This window comes from Scardinius erythrophthalmus (assembly GCF_964197995.2).
Source record: "Scardinius erythrophthalmus genome assembly, chromosome: 24".
NCBI classification, from domain to species: domain Eukaryota; kingdom Metazoa; phylum Chordata; class Actinopteri; order Cypriniformes; family Leuciscidae; genus Scardinius; species Scardinius erythrophthalmus.
Window position 1 is genome coordinate 15,929,122 of NC_138244.1, and position 23,519 is coordinate 15,952,640.

The following is a 23,519-nucleotide window of genomic DNA, read 5'->3' on the forward strand; positions in this document are numbered from 1 at the left end:
AAAACTATATGGTTCTGGATCTTGGTTTGATACCCAATAAAATTCCTCTGACAATTCCTCAAAGTCAGCCATGATCACGAGTCACGTTCGCTACTAGCTAGTTAGTCATGTTTGTTTTGTTTACGGAACCATCAACAGGGCGTCTCGTGTGCTGCGCTAATCACTCCGCCCAAGTAGCTGTGCTCCTACGCCTAGTGAGAATATAGTTCCCAGTATTTATACGATTAAAAATGGTCTCTGTCTCATATAGCCTTGTTATTTGTACACGCTGTGACTATACAGATCACAACATGTAAATAGGAAAAAATTTGCATTATTTTGTCACTTATTGGGATTAGTATGCTACCTTATCCATTTACATCCAGTCTTTGTGCTAAGCTAGGCTAGCGGTGGGTGCGTCAAATAACACTTACAGAACGCACAGAAATGAAAAAGGTATGTATGGACTTATCTAACTCTGGGGGATACTGTGAATAAGCTAAAGTCCCAAAAAGTCGGAGTGTTCCTTTAAGACTGAGATTTAAAAAGAAAAATAACACTGACTGATCCTTAAGACTCTCAATTTTAACATGGTAGCCTAAAATGGAGGGTGGCTGCCCCTTTTTATTGCAACTTTTAAATGCTTATTGATACTGTCATAAACAAACTGTCAGTTTAATCTGCCTCTTTTTATATAAAATGAAAGATAATGGACAGCTGCAACAATTCTCTCCAGTTGAATGTCCAATGAATGTGGGCCAATTCTAGTGTAAGTAGGGAAAGTAACGCCGCCTTGTGGTGAGTTAATTCAGTGCTGTTTGGGACTGTGGTGGATTGTTTGTCAGTAAAGAGTACATTTTAGAAAATAAGTTTTACAAACTTTTAAACTTTTATAACATATGCATATGCATGCATGCTTTGCAGATAATCTTACTACTGTTATTCAAAGGTTTTCTTTTTTAAAGCTGCAGTCCATAACTTTTTTGTTTGTTCGAAATGTACAAAAATGTATATAATAAGCGAGCACATCATGAATCAATTTTCCAAACCGTGTTTTTGCCTTATCCTGAATCACTACGGAACACCTATAATAAGTGTTTATATTTGGACTATTTTAGACTGGTATACTCCTGCGTGACTATATACATAAAAAAAGAGAAGTAGTTCCGGCTACAATGTTCTTCCGCAAGACGCATGCAGTACTGTTTATTAACCGCTAGATCGCCAAAAGTTACGGACTGCAGCTTTAAATAATGCATGCTTCCATTATCATAAGCCTGCATATTGCTGAATACTTCCAACAGGGGGAGCAGTCAGACAAAAATATATATATGATATTTTTCAGAATTTTTTGTTTTAAATTGTAGTTTTAGATAGCAAAACAAATAAAACAAAACTGCTTTAATGTCTACTAAAGTAGTTTTTTATTAGATAAAGGTTTACATAAAGTGCAGTATGAATAGTAAGTCAAATGCCTAATTTGATCAGACAAAATTTCATGTAAAGAACAAAAAAGAAAATATGATGTGTGAAGTGTATTGTTTTAGTCTGCTTTAATTAACAAAAAGTCCTTTGTCATGACTATTTCATACCTGAAGTAATTATATATTAAGTTCTCACTTAAACTTGTATTTATGAATAGTTTCCATTTTAGCTTTAAATTTTCCATTTAGACTAAAAGAGCCTTCAACAGTTTATCAGTTATTAAACGATACAGATTATAAAGACATTAATGGGCTTAAACTGAATGTTATGTTGTTACTCTTTTGCATATGTAGATTTGCTTAGTAACATTGTTTAGTTGATTTTGAATGCTATTGCTATTTTTATTGATGTGACCCTTTAAGGTAATGGTGTTCTGTAAAGGTACGTGTCATTTATCCGATCCTCACAGTGACCTTTGAACCGTTCGTGGGTTCTTTATCTCTTGCCTGGCTCTGATGACACTGGATACAGATAAGAAATCCAGTCGTGATTTTGTTCCCATGGAAACATTAGGCTGCATTAGCCAGCCAATGAATGAATGGCACAGTGCTATTGTGTGTTACGGTGGCAGGTCAAACAGAAGGAAGTCTTGCCACCCTTGGCACTGTAATAAAGAAGGCCACACCTATCTTTCTGCTCTGCTGTATTGAAGACAGCAAAACCATTGTCCTTGTACCTGGTTCCTACTGTACTTCAGAAGACAAGACCAACTTCAGCGGATTAAAAAAGTATCTGGTAAGCTTTAGAATTTCATTTCAAATATGCATGTTCGAGCAGACTGTTCATAAAGAAATAATGTATCATTCAGTTTTCTAGTGTCTACTTTGACATGGATAAATGACACGCTTGTTCAAACATTCCACGTTTGCACTGCATTGCTTAAGAAATATTATCCAAAGTCTGCAATTCACTCAATGGCATTTCTAGCTTGCATCATTTAAACACTGATTTAATCTCACAATAATGACCAGCTTGCTGTACAAAAAAGTAAGGGATTATTATACAGGCTTTCGTTAGTTATGCCGACGGTAATTCTCTTGTTTATTTCACATGATTTCTGCAAAGTATCCGAGTGGAACGATTTAAACTGGGGATTTTCATCCCAACTAAGACCAGTGAATGCTATGAATCTGTCTCGAGGGTTAGGCCTAATTCAGGCTTATGGAGACTGAAGGTTAACCCATTTATTCCCAAATGTTTTCCAGCTAAATGAGCACATGTATTTCAATGCTTGGAGTCCAATGAAACAAACTACATGCCTTTTATTTCTTTCCTTTTTTTTCTTTTTTTTTTTTTTTTCAAGAGAATGACAAAATAGGGTTTAAGAGTTCCCCGGGTAGTCATAAATTCGACCACTGACGTGTGATGATGGCAGAGAAATCTTAATACTATATTAATAATAGACCCTTTAAATATATGGTCGTTGTATGATATACATGTTTCCTTTCATGAAGCTCTGAGACAGACGTCATATCATACAGTATCTGGTCATGTGACTTACAGAAGACTTGTTAAAATGCTCACATGCAATCAGAACAATCTGCACTTTTATTTATTGCAAAAAAAAAAAAAAAACGTTTTAGAATCCAAAGTAATTTGATTTCACACATTGTTACTGGTAGAGTTAAATGGGTTAAATTTATAAGATTTGTGGGAGATGTGGGAAAACTTCTAGAATGTGATGACCGAAAACATATTTAATGCTTGCTTGTGGATTTATTTGCAATATAGTCACGGCTAAAATGTGTTATATTTACAATGCAGCACAGCCCTGAGTGTCTTGCTTTTGTTAAATATAACAATATTATATGTTAATATAATATTTAGGAGATTTTTATTTAAAAAATAATAATAATTTAAGCAAATTCATTAGGCTAAGGGCCATCCTGCTAGAAAATATAGCCCCTGCCATAACAGAACCGGAACCATCCGTTTTAACTTTTAAAAAAACAGTCAAAGTTGAACTTGTAAGGCTCCTGGGTGCAGTTTTCCTCAAGTTAAGCTGCTCATAGTATCACAACCATATGAATGATTTCAACCTATATCTAAACAGCCACATAATTTATGCAACTGGGCCACTCACCATCCTCAATCCCTAGCGCGCATGCGCATGCTGCAGCCGGGCGTGTGTTCATTCACGTTACAGGTGAAGCTGCACCAATGAGCTTCAAAGTCACGTACATGGTTCATGTGTACTGTGACTGTCAATTTCTTCGTGGTTAACAACACATTTACGGTCCCCCTTCGATACCTTAATAACTCATTAAGACATGAATACAATTTCACGACTTTGGGACCCTTATGAAATAGGTGTAGAGATATTTAAGGTTGTAGCCTGGTTTACTGTAAGGGGTGGGAGAAGTTGCACTGGTTCTGAATCATTCTGAATCATCTTGTGCTGCTGCTGCTGCCTTGAAGGGGAGGGTTGACTCGGACTGCTGCTGTGTTGGGAGAAGGGCAGATTTCCACAGCATTCCCCTGCATCCTCCAGTAATCCTAGTGTCTATCCTTCTGTCTGTCCATTCTTCAATACCGCATATCATCTGCTTTTTGTAGGGTAAAAATGGCAAGCAGCTTCGTACGGGTTTTGTCCAGTAAGAGGAAAATGGGCATCTTGTCGCTGGTCGGCGCGGGATCTCTAACCGTGGGATTCTTCCTGAATAGGGAGCATGTCAATGCAGGATCGAACGTCAGGAGAATCTATCCTGCTAGGTAACTACAGCCATACCCGTCTCTCATAACGACAATATCGAACAGAAGACAATGAAATATTGTGATGCGATGGCACACAAGCCATGTGTTGTATTGCACAAATGCATAAGTGGGTGTCAAAAATGTTCATTAATGGCAAGGGATTATCCAGTTCCACGGTCGTGTGGCGATAAATAATCATGTTATATTATATTATTAGACCTTTTTAATGTTGTATTTTATATTGTAGATCTAAATATTGAATTAAATGTCTTTTAAACACGGGTATTAAATCAAGAATGAACCGTTATTCATTTTCACACCTTTTATGTGTAAGATGCTAATCAATGCGAATAAAGGTTTTGTTTATTTAGTAGTTTGTACGCATAGCCTACATTAATGTCGAGTAATTTCCATCGTATCAATAAAAATTCAAAAGAGATTGAATACCTATTGAGATTGGCAGCTTTAGATTTTGACGCGTTCGGAACGCGTCTGTGACGTTCTAGAACGCGAAAAAGTCAGGGTCAGAACAAACACCAGTTAGTAGATCGATAGGTTTTTAACGCGCACAAATCAACCATGTTTTTTCTACAAATGTGACCCTGGGTCACAAAACCAGTCACAAGTAGCACGGATATTTGTGGCAATAGCCAACATTGTATGGGTCAAAATTATAGATTTTTCTTTTATGCCAAAAATCATTAGTATATTATGTAAAGATCATGTTCCATGAAGATATTTAGTATAATTCCTATCGTAAAGATATAAAACATTTATTTTTGTGAGTGAATGCAGCAAAATCGCGAACATAAATGAACAACTTTAACGCCGATTTTCTCAATGTTTTTATTGTTTTGCACCCTCAGATTCCAGATTTTCAATAGTTGTTTCTCATTTCTCATATCCTAACAAACCATAGCATCAATGGATAAATCTAAATGTAAAAAAAAAAATGACCCATATGACTGGTTTTGTGGTCCAGGGTCACAAAAAAACAAACAAACATGGTTATTGTAGTTAGACCATGGTAACCACAAATTAACATAGTGGTTAGTGTGGTTTTACAAACGGTAATCAATCCGTTAAAACATATAATGACACTATAATAAAACCATAGTTAATTTTCAAATCACTTGGTTTTGAGACAGCCTTGTCCTTGTATTTTAAATGAAGGCTAAAGCTTTTCTTTTCCCCTTCAGTGCTGAATATCCAGATTTGCGGAAGCACAATAACTGTATGGCCAGTCACCTGACTCCTGCAATATATGCAAAGCTGTGCGATAAAGCCACTCCGAATGGTTACACTTTGGACGAAGCCATCCAAACTGGTGTGGACAACCCAGGCCACCCCTTTATTAAGACAGTAGGAATGGTGGCAGGGGATGAGGAATCATATGGGGTGAGAGGATATTATATATCACACATTTGGCATATTAAGAGATCAGCATTTTGGGGGAATAAAGTACATCAAACATGTTTTGTGCAGGTTTTTGCTGACCTCTTTAACCCAGTCATCAAAGAAAGACACAATGGGTATGACCCCTGCAACATGAAACACCCCACTGATCTGGATTACAGTAAGGTATGTGCAAATGTTTTAGTTATACACATAAAACATTAACAGTAGTAGGGTGATTCTTGAACCATGGTCACTTTTATGTCCCAAGAGATATTTTTGTATATTTGAGTTCATATTAGAGCACATCAAAATATTGACAATGTTTTATCATGCCTTTACAATTTATTTTTGATACTTTTTTAAATGCCTTTTTAAATATATTTTATATAGAATAATTTTATTTATTATGAAATGTATATAAAATACATATATTTTAAAATTGTAATTAAGGTACATGTATTTACTTTAGTAAAAATCGTTAAGGTCCCACTTTATATTAAGTGGCTTTAACTACATTGTACCAACATTGAAATTAAAGGGGTGGTATAATGGCCTTTTCACAAGATGTAAAATAAGTCCTTGATGTCCCCAGAGTGTGAATGTGAAGTTTTAGCTCAAAATACCCCACAGATATTTTTATATAGCATGTTAAAATTGTCACTTTTTGAGGGTGAGCAAAAACGCACCGTTTTTGTGTCTGTTCCTTTAAATGCAAATGAGCTGCTTCTCCCGGCACAGGGGGCGGAGCTTCAAGAGCTTGCACTCACACAGACATGCACTGAAAATTTCAAAAACTTTTAGCCTTTTATGTTCAAACCGGATTCAGACAATGATGGAGAGACTAGAGAAGAGGTGATAACATGTAGAATGCAACAGGACATTTCTAAATGTTTAGATGATGAATTTATGTAGCTTATGTGTAGTTATCTTCTGCTCATTGATTAGCATATTCTGTCTTGATAATCTATAAATCGCGTTCCCGGGGGTGGGGTTTATGTAAATTCTAGGGTTTGTGATGTCACTAACCCTGGAGGAATGTTGTGTAGTCCTTACCAGCCGTTTGTTGTAGTCCTTAAAAAGCCATTTCTTTAAAAGCAAATATCTCCCTTTGCTTTGAACTTTGAGCATTGTAACTTTGCAGATGTTGTTTATGCTCAAACAGCAACATTACACACTAAGTAAAGTTAGAAAAGTGAAATCATAATCAACCACCCCTTTAATAATTTGATACAATGGACTTATTGTGTACATACATTGTACTTATATTTAAAAAATACCTGCATGTAATTACAGCTGTAATTAATTTATGTAATTACATTTGTAATTACACTGTTGACCCTTCCCTTACACCTTAACCCACCCTTAAACCTACCCACACCTGTCCCTAACCTTACCTGTATCACACCTCAATAGCACCAAAAGTGTTTTACAATACAACATTAACACAATAAGTACATTGTACTTATTTTTCGATGCAAGTACATAGTACTTAAAGCCACTTAATATAAAGTGGGACCACAGTTAATTATATATAATTACAAGCAACACTAAACTAAACACTAAGTACTTGTTGTTAATTAATATTACTGTAATTACACGTGTAATTTGTGTAATTACACGGTATCAAGGGCACAAAAAAATAGTAAGTATGGCCAATATGTTGCTATGAAATTAGCCTTGACTAGACAAAGAAGTCTAAAGAAGTCCAAATAAGTTTCTAAAATGTGTAAAGACAGCATGAAATGAAAATCCAATGCATGTTATAGATCTTATTGTGACTTTAAAATGTCATTTATACCACCATTTCCACAAAATTACAGTGTGAGGTCATTTAAATAAAAAAAACATAGTTGAAGAAGCAGTTATATAATATTACAATTGTTTGCCATTCATTTGCATGTTTTTAAATGGTAAAGCAGGTCACAAACACAAGCCTTTAAGGGTTAGTTCACCCAAAAATGAAAATTCTGTCAGTAATTACTCACCCTCATGTTGTTCCAACCCCGTAAGACTTTCGTTCATCTTCGGAAAACAAATCAAGATATTTTTGATGAAATCTGAGAGCTGGATCACTCCTCCTGCAGGCTTATGGACACCTTAACTTGCTGGCCCAGAAAATGTATTAAAGACATCGTTAATATAGTCCAAGTGACTCCAGTGGCTCAATCTTAAGTTTATAAAGCGACGAGAATACTTTTTGTGCGCAAAAACAAACAAAAATAACGACTTTATTCCACTTTTCATTTCCTTCTTTCTGGACCTCGAGTCTTTTCACGTAGTGTTTAAGCGCAGCGCGTCTGTGTTGCACGTCACCACGTATCACACATGACCAGAGTCGCCCAATAGTGAGCCTTCGTGGTGACGTGCAACACAGACGCGCTGCGCTTAAACACTACGTGAAAAGACTCGAGGTCCAGAAAGAAGGAAATGAAAAGTGGAATAAAGTCGTTATTTTTGTTTGTTTTTGCGCACAAAAAGTATTCTCGTCGCTTTATAAACTTAAGATAGAGCCACTGGAGTCACTTGGACTATATTAACGATGTCTTTAATACATTTTCTGGGCCAGCAAGTTAAGGTGTCCATAAGCCTGTGTAGGAGTGATCCAGCTCTCAGATTTCATCAAAAATATCTTAATTTGTGTTCCGAAGATGAACGAAAGTCTTACGGGGTTGGAACAACATGAGGGTGAGGAATTACTGACAGAATTTTCATTTTTGGGTGAACTAACCCTTTAAAGTTTCAAGTTGCTTCCTGCTTTCGTCCCATCAGATACGGGGAGGCCTCTTTGATGAAAAGTACGTGCTGTCGTCTCGAGTCAGGACGGGTAGGAGTATCCGAGGCCTGAGTCTGCCGCCGGCCTGCACCCGTGCCGAGCGCAGAGAGGTGGAGAGGGTTGTGATCGATGCCTTGGCCGGCCTAAAAGGAGATTTGGCAGGAAAATACTACAGCCTCACTATAATGACCGACCAAGAGCAGCAGCAGCTTATTGATGTGAGTATATCACAAATCTCATGATATGCCATTCGATGCTGTTTGCTCAACACAAAAGATTCTCACTCTGATTTTTTGTTTTGCTGTATAGGATCACTTCCTGTTTGATAAGCCTGTGTCGCCCCTGTTGACATGTGCGGGCATGGCTCGCGACTGGCCCGACGCGAGAGGCATTTGGTGAGTGTAACTTTGTTACTTTGTTACAATGCCTTCTGACAGGACTGGATTACGCCCAGAAATAGTCTGAAGCAAGCTCTACGGCCTTATGCTGTGGTCTGGTATCGATCACAGAGTGTAGCCATGGCTCACTTACATCTCCTGCATTATTCATCCTCTTTTTTTTCTTCTCTTTTTCCTCCTGCCTGCAAGGGAAAGTGTGCCAACGTTGCCAGGCTTAATTTGGAAATGACTTCAGAATCAGATTTAATACCCTGATGGTTTTTGAGCTTACATAGCACTTCTGACAGCATTAAAATGAAATAAGGTCATGCGTAATTAGGTTTGGAAACCAAGAACAGGTGCTTATTTTTAACTCTGCATGAAACGGAAAGTTGCGATAGACTTTTGAGTGAAACAACTTCTTGAACAAGAAAAAATGTTGGGCGGGACTTGATTTTGTCCATTTGGATTTGATTGGATGGTTGTGGTTTGCTATTGGTCGATCTCATGTGAGTGACAGGTTGTCCCGCCTTCGCTCCATTAACACATCATCAGAGAAGAGGAGATGTTGCTGCAAAAGGGAGGGAGAAGTTATTTCGATTAAAGATTATGTGGGAACATGAATTTTAAACAAAAATAATGAGGTGCATTGTTTAATGTATAGTCTTGCCATCTCTAAAAAAGGATGAAAAGTCATTAAAAGTCTGTGTACGTTTTACTTTTCTAAATTTTAAGCAGTGCAATTTCTATATTTATGAGGTGCAATTTAATAATCGTTAATGTAATGAAGAACCAGAATCGTTAAACCTGTTCATTGTACTTTTAGGTATCATAAGGACTCTTCTCATTGAATATTCAAATCTGTCATACTCAAATCAAGTGTCGCCCACTATTTTGTCAATGCACAGGCTGGAGATCTCTTCAAAGTTTCATTCAGGCCAAAAATTATTTCTGCAATTGATATAGAATAAACATGCCTTTCAATTCCAGGCACAACAACGAGAAAACCTTCCTGGTGTGGGTCAACGAGGAAGACCACACTCGTGTGATCTCCATGGAGAAGGGGGGCAACATGAAGAGGGTCTTTGAGCGGTTCTGCAAGGGTCTCCTAGAGGTGAGGTCATGCATGTGTACGTATGTGTCTCTCAGTCACTGTTAAATCTGCACAAGCCTCCATTATTTATCCAGCAGAGATGCTGCAGCTGTGTTTACTGCAGCTCAGAGCAATGCCCTTTTGTGGACAGACAATCGTCCTGCAAGGCATGCATCTGTGTGTAGGCCCATCTTAGTCTGTTGCCTATTCTAAAAGGAAATCGTAAATATACGTTGTATGTTTTATATTGGTTTTAGTTCAACAGATCACTCTTGTATTATTCTCACAAGACATTTTCAATCTTTGTCGCTCAGGTTGAGAGACTAATTAAGGAGAGGGGTTGGGAATTCATGTGGAACGAGAATCTGGGATACATTCTCACCTGTCCGTCAAACCTGGGCACAGGGTTACGAGCTGGCGTCCATGTTAATCTTCCTCGCCTCAGCAAGGTCCTTGCTCTAGAAATACATTATCACCTTTCTTTCCTATTTAGCCCATGCCATGTTAAGAATTTTGCACCTTTGCATGGTAATATTAATGCATTTAGTGAATTTATGTATGTATGTATTTTAATACAGTATTTTTAGGTGTTAGGGTGACCCACATTTATGTTATATCATGTCTGTTGTGTATTAAAATTAATAGTTGCTAGATTGTGTAACAATCCATTAAAATCAGTGTAATATTTTGTGCTATGCATGTCCATTATGTCTTTTCTATTGCAGGACGCTCGTTTCTCTAAAATCCTGGATAACCTGCGGCTCCAGAAAAGAGGAACTGGAGGAGTGGACACCGCGGCTGTTGGAAGCACTTTTGATATTTCCAATCTGGACAGGCTCGGTCAATCAGAGGTCAGTGGTGTCAAAGTGCAGAGCACCAAAAAAAAAGTTCTGATAGTGATATCATAAATCTATACTGTTTTGTGTAAATAAATTCAAAATTACATTACAAACTAAAATCAATAATAATTGATTTATTAATTAAAATGCTATGAAGTTATCACAAATTTATAATGTACAGTATGAAAACTGGATATTCATTATGAGATTTTCTAAAGATGTTATTAAGCCAGTGTTTTAAATATTAAGATGACGGTAAAGGTAATCAAACAGAGGAAATGAGCATGAATATTTAAATATCCAAATTCAACAATATAGATAAATGTGGAAAGAAAACCGATATGGTATTGTGCAAACAGTCAATTCAAACGAGACTCAAATTATATGTTTTAATGTGACTGTTATATGAAGGCATAGGTAATATATATATATATATATATATATATATATATGGTACCAGTATTTTATTGTGAGTACCGGTAAATGACGACAGCATTTTCAATTTTGAGTGAACTATACCTTGAAAAACTGAGAAAATGTAATTACCTCACCATGACCACTTGTCTTTATCAAAATGTGCTCAGGTCCAACTGGTTCAGACTGTGATAGATGGAGTGAACTATCTCATTGAATGCGAGAAGAAACTGGAAAAAGGACAAGACATCAAAATCCCTGCCCCCATCAGCCAGTTTAAATAGAATGGCAGTGTTTCGTAGCTCCTCCTTTCTCCTGGCTCCTCCCTCTTGTGCGTTCCTTCCTCCTTCAATATTCCACTGATACTGATCCATAAGCATGCCTCTGTATAACGTCAGACATACCACACTCCAGTATAAAACAGGAGTGAATGTATACTTCATCATGATTGTGTTGATGTGGCGCTATTGATTTGTCACAATGTAACTTGATTGTGCTGCAATAATACTAATATAGCCATTGTCAAGAATTGCCTCAGGTGTCAGAGAATTAAACAGATGTTTTTGTCAAAGATATTGACGATAAAAAATTGCTGAAGGATATCGGAGTGTTTTATTGTGTTTTACTGTACATACTACCACTACCACTGAAGTAATTCAAGTTTAAATGTGCTCAGTGATGTTTTTATATTGTGCTGACAGTTGTCACAAGTCTACACTGACACCTAGTGTTGTGGATGGAGCATTGTAGAACTTCTCTAGTCAAAGTCAGGCATGAACCACTCCATGTAAAAGAAATATATATTCCCCATCACTGTTCTCAGTGGACTCAGCATGAGGCTTTGTGCCAAGGTGACAATTGAAAGTGCCATGCTCAGTCCCTTTTCCTAATTGGATGGTACCTTAGGTGAAATTACAAGACTTGCACATTATGTTAGAATGCTCATGTTAAACTTCATGTTCAGGATTGTCAATTGCTCCAGGTGAGACTGTTACGAATATCCTCAAAACACTACTGTTCAAAAGTTTGGGGTCGATAAGATTTGAAATGCTCTTGAAAGAGGTCTCTTATGCTCACCAAGGATGCATTTATTTTCTTAGAAATACAATAAAAACAGTACTATTGTGAAATATTATTATTATTAAAAATAACGTTTTTTTGTTGTTGTTGTTAACTTAAAGGTGACATTTTATGCCCCTTTTTACAAGATGTAATATAAATCTATGGTGTCCCCAGAATGTGTCTGTGAAATTTCAGCTAAAAATACCCCCCAGATCATTTATTATAGCTTGTCAAATTTGCTCCTTTTTGGGTGTGAGCAAAAACGCTCAGTTTTTGTGTTTCTCTATAAATGCAAATGAGCTGCTGCTCCCCGCCCTGTTCAGAGGAAAGTCGATAATTTACACAAGCTTCGGATACAATAACAAAACATGCAAATAATCTCACTCATCAGCAAGAGGTTGCAAATTTAGACTGCACCTGGACTTTTTTGAATGGTAAGTGGATATATTTATGTAGTTGTTGTGGAGTTACATTGGTTCATCTGTTTCGGGGGGGATTTCCATTGAAAATAAAATTAATCCACTGCTCTCGTCTCATCTGAGGCTGGGACTCTAAATAGTGTTCTGTGCTCGTCTGTGCAGCCAACGACAGAATAGTTTGCATGCTTTGCTCGAACTTTTGCCATTGCGTTAGAACTGGTTACATTGGTGTCGCTTGCGAAAACCAAATGACGGGCCGTGGGCGGTAATATTATAATAAGATCCCCTTACATCAGAAGGGGAGCGAAATCTGATCGGCTTATTTTTTTTTACATACTTGCAGAGAAAGGCTTTCCAAAACAAAGTTACTGGGTTGTCACTTTTCACGTTTTCTTGGTTGGTAGATGCACCAGGGACCCGATTATAGCACTTAAACATGGAAAAAGTCAGATTTTCATCATATGTATTTTTTTAACAGAAAAAAAAAACCTTTTTTGGAGGAAATCATTTTTCCCTACTTATTTTCCCCCTTGTCCCCCCTGTCCACCCCGGACCCCCCCCCCCCCAATATAGTAAAACTGCACATTTTAGAGTGGCCTTTTATTGTGGCCAGCCTAAGGCACACCTGTGCAATAATCATGCTGTTAATCAGCATCTTGATATGCCACACCTGTGAGGTGGATGGATTATCTCGGCAAAGGAGAAGTGCTCACTAACACAGATTTAGACAGCTTTGTGAACAATATTTGAGAGAAATAGGCCTTTTGTGTACATAGAAAAAGATCTTTGAGTTCAGCTCATGAAAAATGGGGGCAAAAACAAAAGTGTTGTGTTTACAATTTTGTTAAGTGTATAATGTAAGAATACTTACATAGTCACAATAAGGCAGCCCACCATGGATCCAATCGCAAAGTGGTCCATGGTAAAAATGCAAGAGTGTGGTGTATCATGCACTGGGTAAATCTCTGAAAAAGAAGATGAGCACATTGTTCACATCATTGGCGCTGTGCTGTGCTATCTTTCTTCTCCTCGCCCCCGAGCATTTGCAGTAAATCACCACAGAGAGCGCCACAACACCAAGGCACACACCCTCCTCCATCTGCTATAGGTGAACAATAAACAACTGACAACAGCTCTCAGCGATATGTCGCTCCCCGCTATCATAACAGTCACTTTATCAAATGTTTACAGAACAAGCGGGAACCCCGTGTGCCTGTAGCTTTCTGTATATCTGTTCTGTGAAGTGATAAAAAGTCCTCCTCAAATCATACAGTGTACATCATACAACTAGGCACAGCTAAACAGACCTTCTAGACCAGACCATCATGAGACAGCGCTCATAACGATAATAAATGATATTCGCCTGAATACAGATACAGGCAAATTAAATGATCAGTGCTGATACTATTTGATCTCAGTGCTGTATTTGACCCTGTCGATCACAACATACTTCTTGACAAGCTGGATTGCTTTTTATGTAAAACACTTTGAATTGTGCTATATAAATAAACTTGCCTTCTATTGGAATTCGCACTCATCTTCTTTAAACGGTAAGCCCCGCCTTCTTTGATTTGATTGGCCATCAATCATTTTGACATCAACAAGGCACTGAGGTAAAGTTATGAACCAAAGCACGATCAGGGGCACAATTTGGGAGGGGAGGGGAGGGGGAGGGGACTTTAATCAAAAAAACTTCCCCTCCCTCTTCAGCGCCATCTCTTCTTTGATGACGTGTTTACTGGAGCGAGGGCGGGATAGGAAACCACAACCATACAATCAATTCCTCATGGACAAAATCAAGTCCCGTCCCACATTTTTTTCTTGTTTGAGAAGCCGTTTCACTCGGATATACATACTCATCACAATAGGGAAGAAAAGACCATTGCAACTTCAATTTGATGGCGACTTTGGCAGATTTTGGCCAGTCAGGCTTGACATATATAACATAAATTCACGTAGGCCTATGTATGAAGGGCACAGACTCGCATTTTTATGCTTCTGACTATGAATGTATCTTGTCAGAGGATATCAAACACGTTTTATAATTTGAGCATGTTTTGTATGTTGTGTTCAGAAAGGCTTGAGTGTGCAATCCTCAGTCATTTAGTGTAAGTGTGCAGTTTTAAGTTGCAACCATTTACAGATTCGGCAAGTGTATGGCAGTGTTTTAAAATCTGTTCAGATTTCAAAAGTCATGTTGTGTTGCCAGCTGCACACAAGACAAATAACTTCATTACATTTGCACAAAATAAACATAACATAATTTGCTGAAATATAATCAGGTAAAATGATTCTCATATTGGTAATTGATTGGAAATGTATCTTATGGAATTTGCTTGCTATGAAGTACTAATGAAATGACCTTTTCTTTCTTTTTCTAATTGAATAGTTTTTAATTAAAAATATCTTTTTATGATCCTCAGCATGATTTGAGATTCCACAGCAAAAAGGTAAATTTGTAATTGAACAAACCGTAATCCATTGCTGAATACATATTGCATGATGCAAATAATAGTTAGTACAGTAATTTATTACATTACACATTATAATCTTATTACTTTTTGATTACTTTTGACTTAACTCATAAATCACATTCATATCTGAATATAATAATCTTGTAGCATATTGAAATTGTAGGGGAATTACAGTTAAGCCACATAAAGAGACCAATATCCTCAATGAATGGATATTCCACAGGCCTTGAACTAATTTAAGAAACACTATACTTTAGTCAAATGGATAATCAGTTGATGTCATTTCTGTGTTCTGATAGGTTAACAGTACAGATAACTTTAGCAACATCTGAACATGGTATTCTGTTCTTTATTCCAAGATTATACTGGTCATACTGCATCTTGAGACAAAACAATGACACTGACATTATGTTAAGATGTCTCAGTGTAAGTTAAAACAGTTGAAACAGTTAGTCTGGGACTAAGTTTAAGCCTAGTCTGTGAAACCAGGGGTCTATTTCCTATATACTTAAGCACCTTTGGTAAGGGTCACAGGTGAGTCATAACATCTGGAAGGACTCTTCTCATCTGGGTCGCTGTTGAATTCTCCTGGAGTCTATTATTTTGGCATGGTCACATGCCTCTAAAAATAATCAACAACCCCTGCAAGTACAATTAGATAAAACATAGGCAATATATTTTCCCTTCAAGGCTGAGTTTGTGTCAGGAATTGACTGGAACAGAACATGAAAACTACATCCACAAACGACACAGAGCACGGATGCAAATGTCTACAATTAAGTATGCGTTAGTGGATACATAGAGTGTTATTGACCTTCATGACCTTAGACACAGTTGTCTTTACATCACATACAGCTGTCATGAGAAGAACAGGAAAAAAATGAATAAGAATAAAGTTCTCATTCTACTAAAAATATCTATATTTTCCTCATATAAGAAGAGGGATTGTAAATCCACCTCCTGCATTATAAAAATACAAAGAGAAAGAAAATGTGAAGTGCATTAAACATGTCAGGCTTCCTCAAACTGGGGTTTGTATATAGGAACAGGGGGTTCGTAAATCTTAAAAATGTTACATTAAAATAAAAACAATTAAATGAAACCGCTTACTAAAAATATACTTGTATATTATGCTGTGTGGCCTCTCAATTTGTCATGTAAATAGCCTATAGCTGCCTATAGTGGCCATTCTTGTGTGTGCAATTCCACAAAACTGGAAGACTTTCCAAACATATATTAGCAACTTATTTAGAAAGGAAAATTTAAAAGATAAAATTAGGAAGAATTTTAAGAATGAGAAGAATTAGGGAGAATCAAAGAATTATGAATAATTTACTGCCATTTTGTGATATAAATAAATATCTCAATAAAAAAGTAACTTTAGTCTCATTACAAGTATTTTAAAATGTAATGTAATCTAATTACAAACACATATAACCAGTATCTACCCAGCACTGCACAGTTTGGTGTATTTTGGACATAGCATGTTTGTTGGTAAAAACCAGTATTTTGACTAAAACACAATTTTGACACAGTACATTTTAACAACAAAAAAGGCAACTATATTCCTTGTAGCATGCACAGGATGATTCCCCCACCCGGAAGTGTGTGATTCCCGAGCTCTGATTGGCTGATTGCAGCAGCATGACGCGGCTGAAAACCCAATCGTGAGATGCCACACTTTGGTTACTTCGAAGAGCTCCGGGTTTGCACATCCGTCTGCGCTTTCTCTTTCATTGAGTGCAAGGGTGCCAGATCCAGCGGGCCTTTCTTTTGGGCATTCCTTCCCTATACAGCATCACCTTAAAAAGAAGCAAACAATTGAGGGCTGCTAGGATATTAGCCATTCCCTCCACTTTTGCACTGAAAAGGGTTTGAAATGATGCTAGCCGTGCTATTTGTCGCTGCTTTTGCAGCGGCCGCGCGCGCGAGTGATGTGCTCGAGTTCACAGATGACGATTTTGACAGCAAAATCGGACACCACGACCTCATTCTGGTGGAATTCTTCGCACCCTGGTGAGTGTTAGACGAATCTGGCTTTTTAATTATGTTTTCGCCATGCGATTTAGACATTTAGTGCACTAGAGCTTACCCTAGGTAACTAATATACGCCGATTCACCATCTTATTGGCTTATAATTGACAATGAATATATTTATTAAGCTTTTTTCTAGATACCAAACCTACCCAGTAGGACCAACATTTGGGAACTGCATGCACACACGTGACTTTTAATAATTCTGCAAGGCTATGCGTGCTAAAGCGAAAGTAACCGTAACCGCTATTTGTCTAGTCACTTTAGTCTGCAAGGTCTTGAGATGTCTATAATAAATCTCGGAATATATGTAGAGTGATAATGACTTTTAAACGCTAACTGAGATCAGAATGAATCCGTGCGGCTCCACAGTGGTGGATGAAACTCGTATCAATCACTTCCTGTTTGTATATTTTCCTCCTCTTTGCTAATACTAGTGGGTTGCTTTTCTTTTAGTCTCTCGCGTTCTGCACAAAATCTAATTTTGAATCCCATGGGGCGAAAGAAAGTCATTCCGGTGTGGGACCACATGAGATTTGAGTAACTGATGATGACTTCTCATTTTTAGGTCGGCTGTCCCTTTAAGAACTTGCATTCTGCATAAGAAGCGTACATTCTGAATTAGTGGTTGTTTGTTTTTCGTGTGAAATGGTAGGGTTTTAGACACATTTGCATAATTCAAAGTATTTCAGATTTAATGTTTGTGGTAGTTTGGAGTTTATTAGATAGAAATCTTACATGTGGGCGGGAAACAAGGATGTTTGGAGGCTCGGCCTCCCTCCGTTGTAACGTTTTGATTGGTCAATGAAGTTTCGCTGGCCGTGTGTGATTGGCTGACGCTCGATTACATAGTTCAGCGTTACTAACCTAGGTCCCAGGTTAACTTAATTTATCAGTGAGTTACCTTAATAGGCAGTCAAGAAAAACTGAGGAACTAAAAATGAATATTGGTTTTTACTCAGCCTCATATTTGTTTTTTTTTGTGGTTTGTCTTTGAAATTGTGAAAAGCCTCAGTCACCATTCACATCCATTGAATATCTTTCCTCTTATCATGTCTTGTAGCCTAATTTTACAAGATGATAAACCTCATGTGTCATGTTCACTTTTAGGTGTGGCCATTGCAAACGTCTTGCCCCTGAGTATGAGGCAGCCGCCACTCGACTAAAAGGCATCGTCTCACTTGCTAAGGTATTATTCAACCCTGTACATTTTCTGTAACACGTTTATATAATCTCATTATAGACTTTCATATTTTTCAGATTGCCATATTCCGTTGAAGACCTATTTGAAATGATTTGGCCTTCCCTTGTTTAAAAGAAGTGTGCACTTGTAGTGTACTTCAAATCTTAAGTATATTTTTAAAAACTGCACATGCAGATAATGTAATACTAGTGAAATAAAAGCCCTCTTAAGTGTACATAGTTTAAGTTAATATCAAATTAAAAGTTTTACTTAAGTACGTTTTAAATTTTGTCATGCTTTAAAGAAGTACACCTTTTTTGACGTGTTGACTAACATACTAAAGCACATGTAGTATTCGATTATAAGTTTAAATGTAGTGTGTTCGATTATTACATTTAAAGTTAATGTTTTTAATGTTCTAAATTGCGATTTCATCATTAAAGATGTTTTATTACAAATATATTTAAATACATGAAATTAACGATGATGTATGCATCATATATAGTATATTTTAGTACATTCATCAGTATACTTTAATCATATTTCAAAGATAATAGTAATTATGAAGTTGCATATAAAGATGTACTTAAGTCCTATCTGAGTCAGTTGAAAAAATAACACAAGTTAATTTAACATAAATCTAAACTGTATTTAAGTGTCCAATAACATTCATTTTACATTGGTTGTCTTTGGTCTGATGGAGGATTGTTATTAATGTTCATCTCCGATATGATCTAGGTGGACTGTACAGCAAATTCCAACGTGTGCAGCAAATATGGCGTGAGCGGGTACCCAACACTGAAGATTTTCAGAGACGGAGAGGATTCTGGCGGCTACGATGGTCCCAGGACAGCAGGTATGTTTTCATATCTTTTAAGTGATGCTGTAAGTAGTTTCTTTATCAGATTATTAATATTTTTTGTTTCTTCATTACTCCAACAGATGGCATTGTTAGCCACCTGAAGAAGCAGGCAGGCCCAGCCTCGGTGGAGCTCAAGAGTAAGGCTGAGTTTGAGAAGTTCATCGGGGACCGTGATGCCAGTGTTGTGGGTAAGTGGTGGTGTTATAGTAACGTTTAGTGCCTCATATTAGCCCTGTTTATACTGTATTGCATCAATACTCTTTCGTCTAATGGTTCTCCGTGTCTCCAGGCTTCTTCGCTGATGGAGGAAGCGCTGCTCAGGGGGAGTTTCTGAAGGCGGCCAGTTCTTTGAGAGAGTCCTACCGTTTCGCCCACACTAACGTCGAGGACTTATTGAAGGAACATGACGATGATGGAGAGTATGTGGCATTTCTTTCTGTTCCTAGTTCTTTTGGTTTCAGTTTTGCAGAGAAATTCATCTCGTTTCCCACTTTTAATTTAAAAAACGTTATTATGCATATTGCAGGGGTGTCATTTTGTTCCGGCCTCCTCATCTCAGCAACAAATTTGAAGATGGCAGTGTGAAGTTCACTGAGGATAAATTCACAAGTGCAAAGATCAAGAAGTTCATTCAGGACAACATGTATGTTTTAGCTTGATTATCACAGTATGGAAATGAGTAAAATAGGGCACAGAGTTGCTCAAATCGGCATTATCTTCTGATGTATTTGATGGTCAAATATTTGATATCAGTCCTTTTCTCGTCATATACCAGTTTTGGCATCTGCCCCCACATGACTGATGACAACAAAGACCAGCTGAAAGGCAAAGACTTGTTGGTGGCCTACTATGATGTGGACTATGAGAAGAACCCCAAGGGGTCCAACTACTGGAGGAACAGGTAGAACTTGAACTCAGTTTTGACAATGCTTTCTCAGGGCGATTGAAATTTTTTTATATATAGAAGTGACGGTTTATTTTGAGTTTTTTTTTTTTTTTTTTTTTTACTCCAAATTACAATGGACAAAATCTGGAAATATGTTTAAGTAGTAAAGTGTTTTTTTTTTACCTAATCAATTCCATTGGTTAAAAAAAAGTAAAAATTGAGTGTGTTTGTATACGAGTGTTTGGGTAAAAATCGTAACAAAATCCAAAAAATCGTAAAACATTTTCATTACTTGAAATAAAATTAATGTTAATGTAAATAATGTAAAATACAAACTTATTTTATTTCAGCTAGTTGCCTTTTTTAAAACATTTTTTTAAATTTGATGCTCTGAAATAACTAAAGCTGAAATAAAAAACTAATAAAATTTAAAATTTTGATTTAAATAACAAAAACTAATACAAATGTCAAAAAAACATGCAATAAATTGCATTTTCAAAATTAAGTGAATTAAAATTAAACACGCGCATATATATATATATATATATATATATATATATATATATATATATATATATATATATATATATATATATATATATATAATATATATATATATATATATATACATATACATATACACACGCCCATATTATATAAACAAACTTTTATGTTGGATGTGATTATTCACTATTATTCTACATATTTTTCTGTCCTGTGCCTGTAAAAGTCTCAAATATTGAAATCTAAAAAAAATTAAGAAATTTCTTTAGTGAATGTACATTTATTTCCAGATGTGTTTTCTGCTTCTAATTCCTCTTTGTCTGTATACTGATGTGTTATTCTCAAATATAACCTTTTTATTTGAATGAAGTGCAAGTGTTGAGTGTGTTGCCCGTGGTCATGCTCTGATACTCGTCGTCTCTCTGCAGGGTAATGAAGGTGGCCAAGAGCTTCCTGGATCAGGGCAAGACGCTCAGCTTCGCCGTGGCCAGTAAGAACAGCTTCAGTCATGACGTGTCTGAGCTGGGTCTGGACGGCAGCAGTGGAGAGCTGCCTCTCGTCGGCATCCGCACTGCCAAGGGAGACAAATACGTCATGAGCGACGAGTTCTCGTACGTACTTTTTTTTTTTTTTTTTTTTGCACAAAGAATCTTGTTTTAATTAGGAAAAAATAAATCAATTTCTTTTGTGTCTGCAGTCGCGATGGAAAGGCCTTGGAGAAGTTCCTGCAAGATTATTTCGATGGAAAACTGAAGCGTTACCTCAAATCTGAACCTGTTCCTGAGAACAACGACGGCCCTGTGAAGGTGCGTCAGAGGATTGTGTTTCAGCATTGATTAATAATAATATTAATAATATTGTTTTATTCATATTTTTATATTTAATTTAAAGGGATGCTCCACTTTAAAACGAAAATTCTGTCATCATATACTCACCCTCATGTTGTTTCAAACCTGTATGAATTTCTTTCTTCTGCTGAACAGAAAGGAAGATATTTAGAAGAATGTCAGTAGCCAGACAGTTTCTGGTCTCATTGACTTCCATAGTATATTTTTTTCCTACTATGGAAGTCAATGAGACCAGAAACTGTCTGGTTACTGACATTCTTCTAAATATCTTCCTTTCTGTTCAGCAGAAGAAAGAAATTCATACAGGTTTGAAACAACATGAGGGTGAGTATATGATGACAGAATTTATTTTAAAGTGGAGTATCCCTTTAACTAGTTTACATAACCTGCAACTTCATCCGTATTATTCCAGGTTCTTGTGGCTGAGAACTTTGACTCAATTGTAAATGATGACAGCAAAGACGTTCTCATCGAGTTTTACGCCCCCTGGTGTGGACACTGCAAGAGCCTGGAGCCTAAATACAAAGAACTTGGAGAGAAGGTGAGTTTGTAGACCTTGAGTATTATATTGGTCACTTTGAAATATTGACCTGAACAGCACTGTTTCATAAATATGAACTTTTTCCGCAGCTTTCCGACAGTCCAAACATTGTCATTGCAAAGATGGATGCCACCGCCAATGATGTCCCCTCTCCATATGAAGTTAGAGGGTATGTCATCTATCAATCTTTCTTTTCCGCCAAAATGCACGCTAATGCTAATGCTAATGCTAATGAATTCCCCACTCTCTTCACTTTCAGATTCCCCACCATCTATTTCTCCCCAGCTGGTCAGAAGCAGAATCCAAAGAAATATGAGGTTTGTTTATTTGACTTTGGTTAATACAAAACTTGCATACTTCCGTCAAGAAATTAATAGAATCGATCTCGTTTGGCTTTTAGGGAGGTCGTGAAGTCAGCGACTTCATTTCCTACCTGAAGAGAGAGGCTACAAACACCGTGGTGGTTCAAGAAGAAGAGAAGCCAAAGAAGAAGAAGAAGTCCGAGTTATAAACAATCACAGCCCAACAACCAAGGAGGGAATTCTTGCAGGAGACATAAATTAAATTCCAATCTTTAGAGAAGCGAGTGCTCTGACCCACGTCACATTGTCGGCCCTCTCTTGGGCCTGCTGCTCTGGGAACACTGTGGAAGCTTGTGACGGGACGGCCTGACTGTGTGTGATTTTTAGATAAGTGGAAGAGGTACAGATCTGTCAATTTGAGATTGTTTTCCCTACACTGTACCTTGGAGAGATGCACTTTTGAGACCAATTCTACATATTACTTTCTCATGGAAAAGGGGAGGGGGATTTGGTGAATTTTTTTCGTTTTCTTTTTTGTACCTTTTTTTTTGTATGTTTGGAAGGATTGTGAAATAAAAGGCCCACTAAACCTATGATCGCGCTGGTTTCTTTTTAAACGTTAATAATAATAATAATAATAATTTATTTGATTGTATGTGGCAGCCACATTGAACTTGCAGACATATTTATAAGAGAATCATGATTGTTGTAGCACTATTATTTACCAAACAGTTTGTTTTGAGCAAAATTGACAAGTTTTAATCCTTGTCTACCTCTCTTTTGAGAGCATTTGTGACAGTTGATCTTGATGTACTGGTTCCTGAATTTTAAAAATTGTAAAAGCTATAGAAAAGCATCTAAAGAAAAAACTGGTTGAACATCTTCAGCATGATCTCAATTCAAATGACACTCTCGCTTGTAATTCACTTAGTTTACATTTTGGCTGCCTTTATCTGTTTGACTTATCTGAAAGTCAGATTTTATCTGATGTGTTTAACTGTCAAAAAATGTCGAGGTGTATTTCCTTAAGCAGGTTTTCATTGTTAAACGGAAAACAGGAATCAACAAACATTAGCAATACACTAGATGGCGCAGTAGCCTCATTTAATGACACTGGCACACGAGAAATAGATTATAAACATATTTTTGTTTGCCGACTTTATAGGTTACAGAGAAAATCGACATCATACACTAAACTCTTAGAAGGAAAGATTCTATATAGAATGTTAAAGTTTTTCTGTCAGAAGCTTCATATAGAACGTTTTAATTACGTTTTACAATTACCGCAAGTAAACCCATTAAACTCGAAACTATTATGCAATCATTCAAGACATTTCTCGAGTGGGGGTTCA

At 36.9% G+C, this 23,519-nt stretch overlaps 2 protein-coding genes across 3 annotated transcripts; both read left to right on the forward strand.

The window, feature by feature from the left end:
* The first annotated feature begins 1,924 nt into the window (after nucleotides 1-1,924).
* ckmt1 (creatine kinase, mitochondrial 1) lies at nucleotides 1,925-11,653 on the forward strand. Of its 2 annotated transcripts, XM_081355320.1 has the most exons (10): nucleotides 1,925-2,199; nucleotides 4,021-4,176; nucleotides 5,358-5,556; nucleotides 5,644-5,739; nucleotides 8,326-8,547; nucleotides 8,639-8,724; nucleotides 9,697-9,820; nucleotides 10,114-10,248; nucleotides 10,525-10,650; nucleotides 11,223-11,653. In XM_081355320.1, the coding sequence occupies exons 2-10, from the start codon at nucleotides 4,028-4,030 to the stop codon at nucleotides 11,334-11,336; spliced, it is 1,251 nt and encodes a 416-aa protein (XP_081211446.1). In that variant the 5' UTR covers nucleotides 1,925-2,199; nucleotides 4,021-4,027; the 3' UTR covers nucleotides 11,337-11,653. The 2 variants fall into 2 exon arrangements, with proteins under 2 accessions (XP_081211446.1, XP_081211447.1); XM_081355321.1 differs by lacking the exon at nucleotides 1,925-2,199 and having other exon boundaries at nucleotides 3,845-4,176.
* A 5,028-nt stretch (nucleotides 11,654-16,681) lies between these two features.
* On the forward strand, nucleotides 16,682-22,760 carry pdia3 (protein disulfide isomerase family A, member 3). The gene is made up of 13 exons (XM_081356218.1): nucleotides 16,682-17,023; nucleotides 18,152-18,230; nucleotides 18,963-19,080; nucleotides 19,167-19,274; nucleotides 19,376-19,505; nucleotides 19,613-19,729; nucleotides 19,862-19,987; nucleotides 20,905-21,087; nucleotides 21,174-21,282; nucleotides 21,737-21,865; nucleotides 21,955-22,034; nucleotides 22,125-22,182; nucleotides 22,266-22,760. Exons 1-13 carry the CDS (start codon nucleotides 16,887-16,889, stop codon nucleotides 22,374-22,376), a joined length of 1,485 nt encoding a protein of 494 aa, XP_081212344.1. The 5' UTR covers nucleotides 16,682-16,886; the 3' UTR covers nucleotides 22,377-22,760.
* The last annotated feature ends 759 nt before the right edge of the window (nucleotides 22,761-23,519 follow it).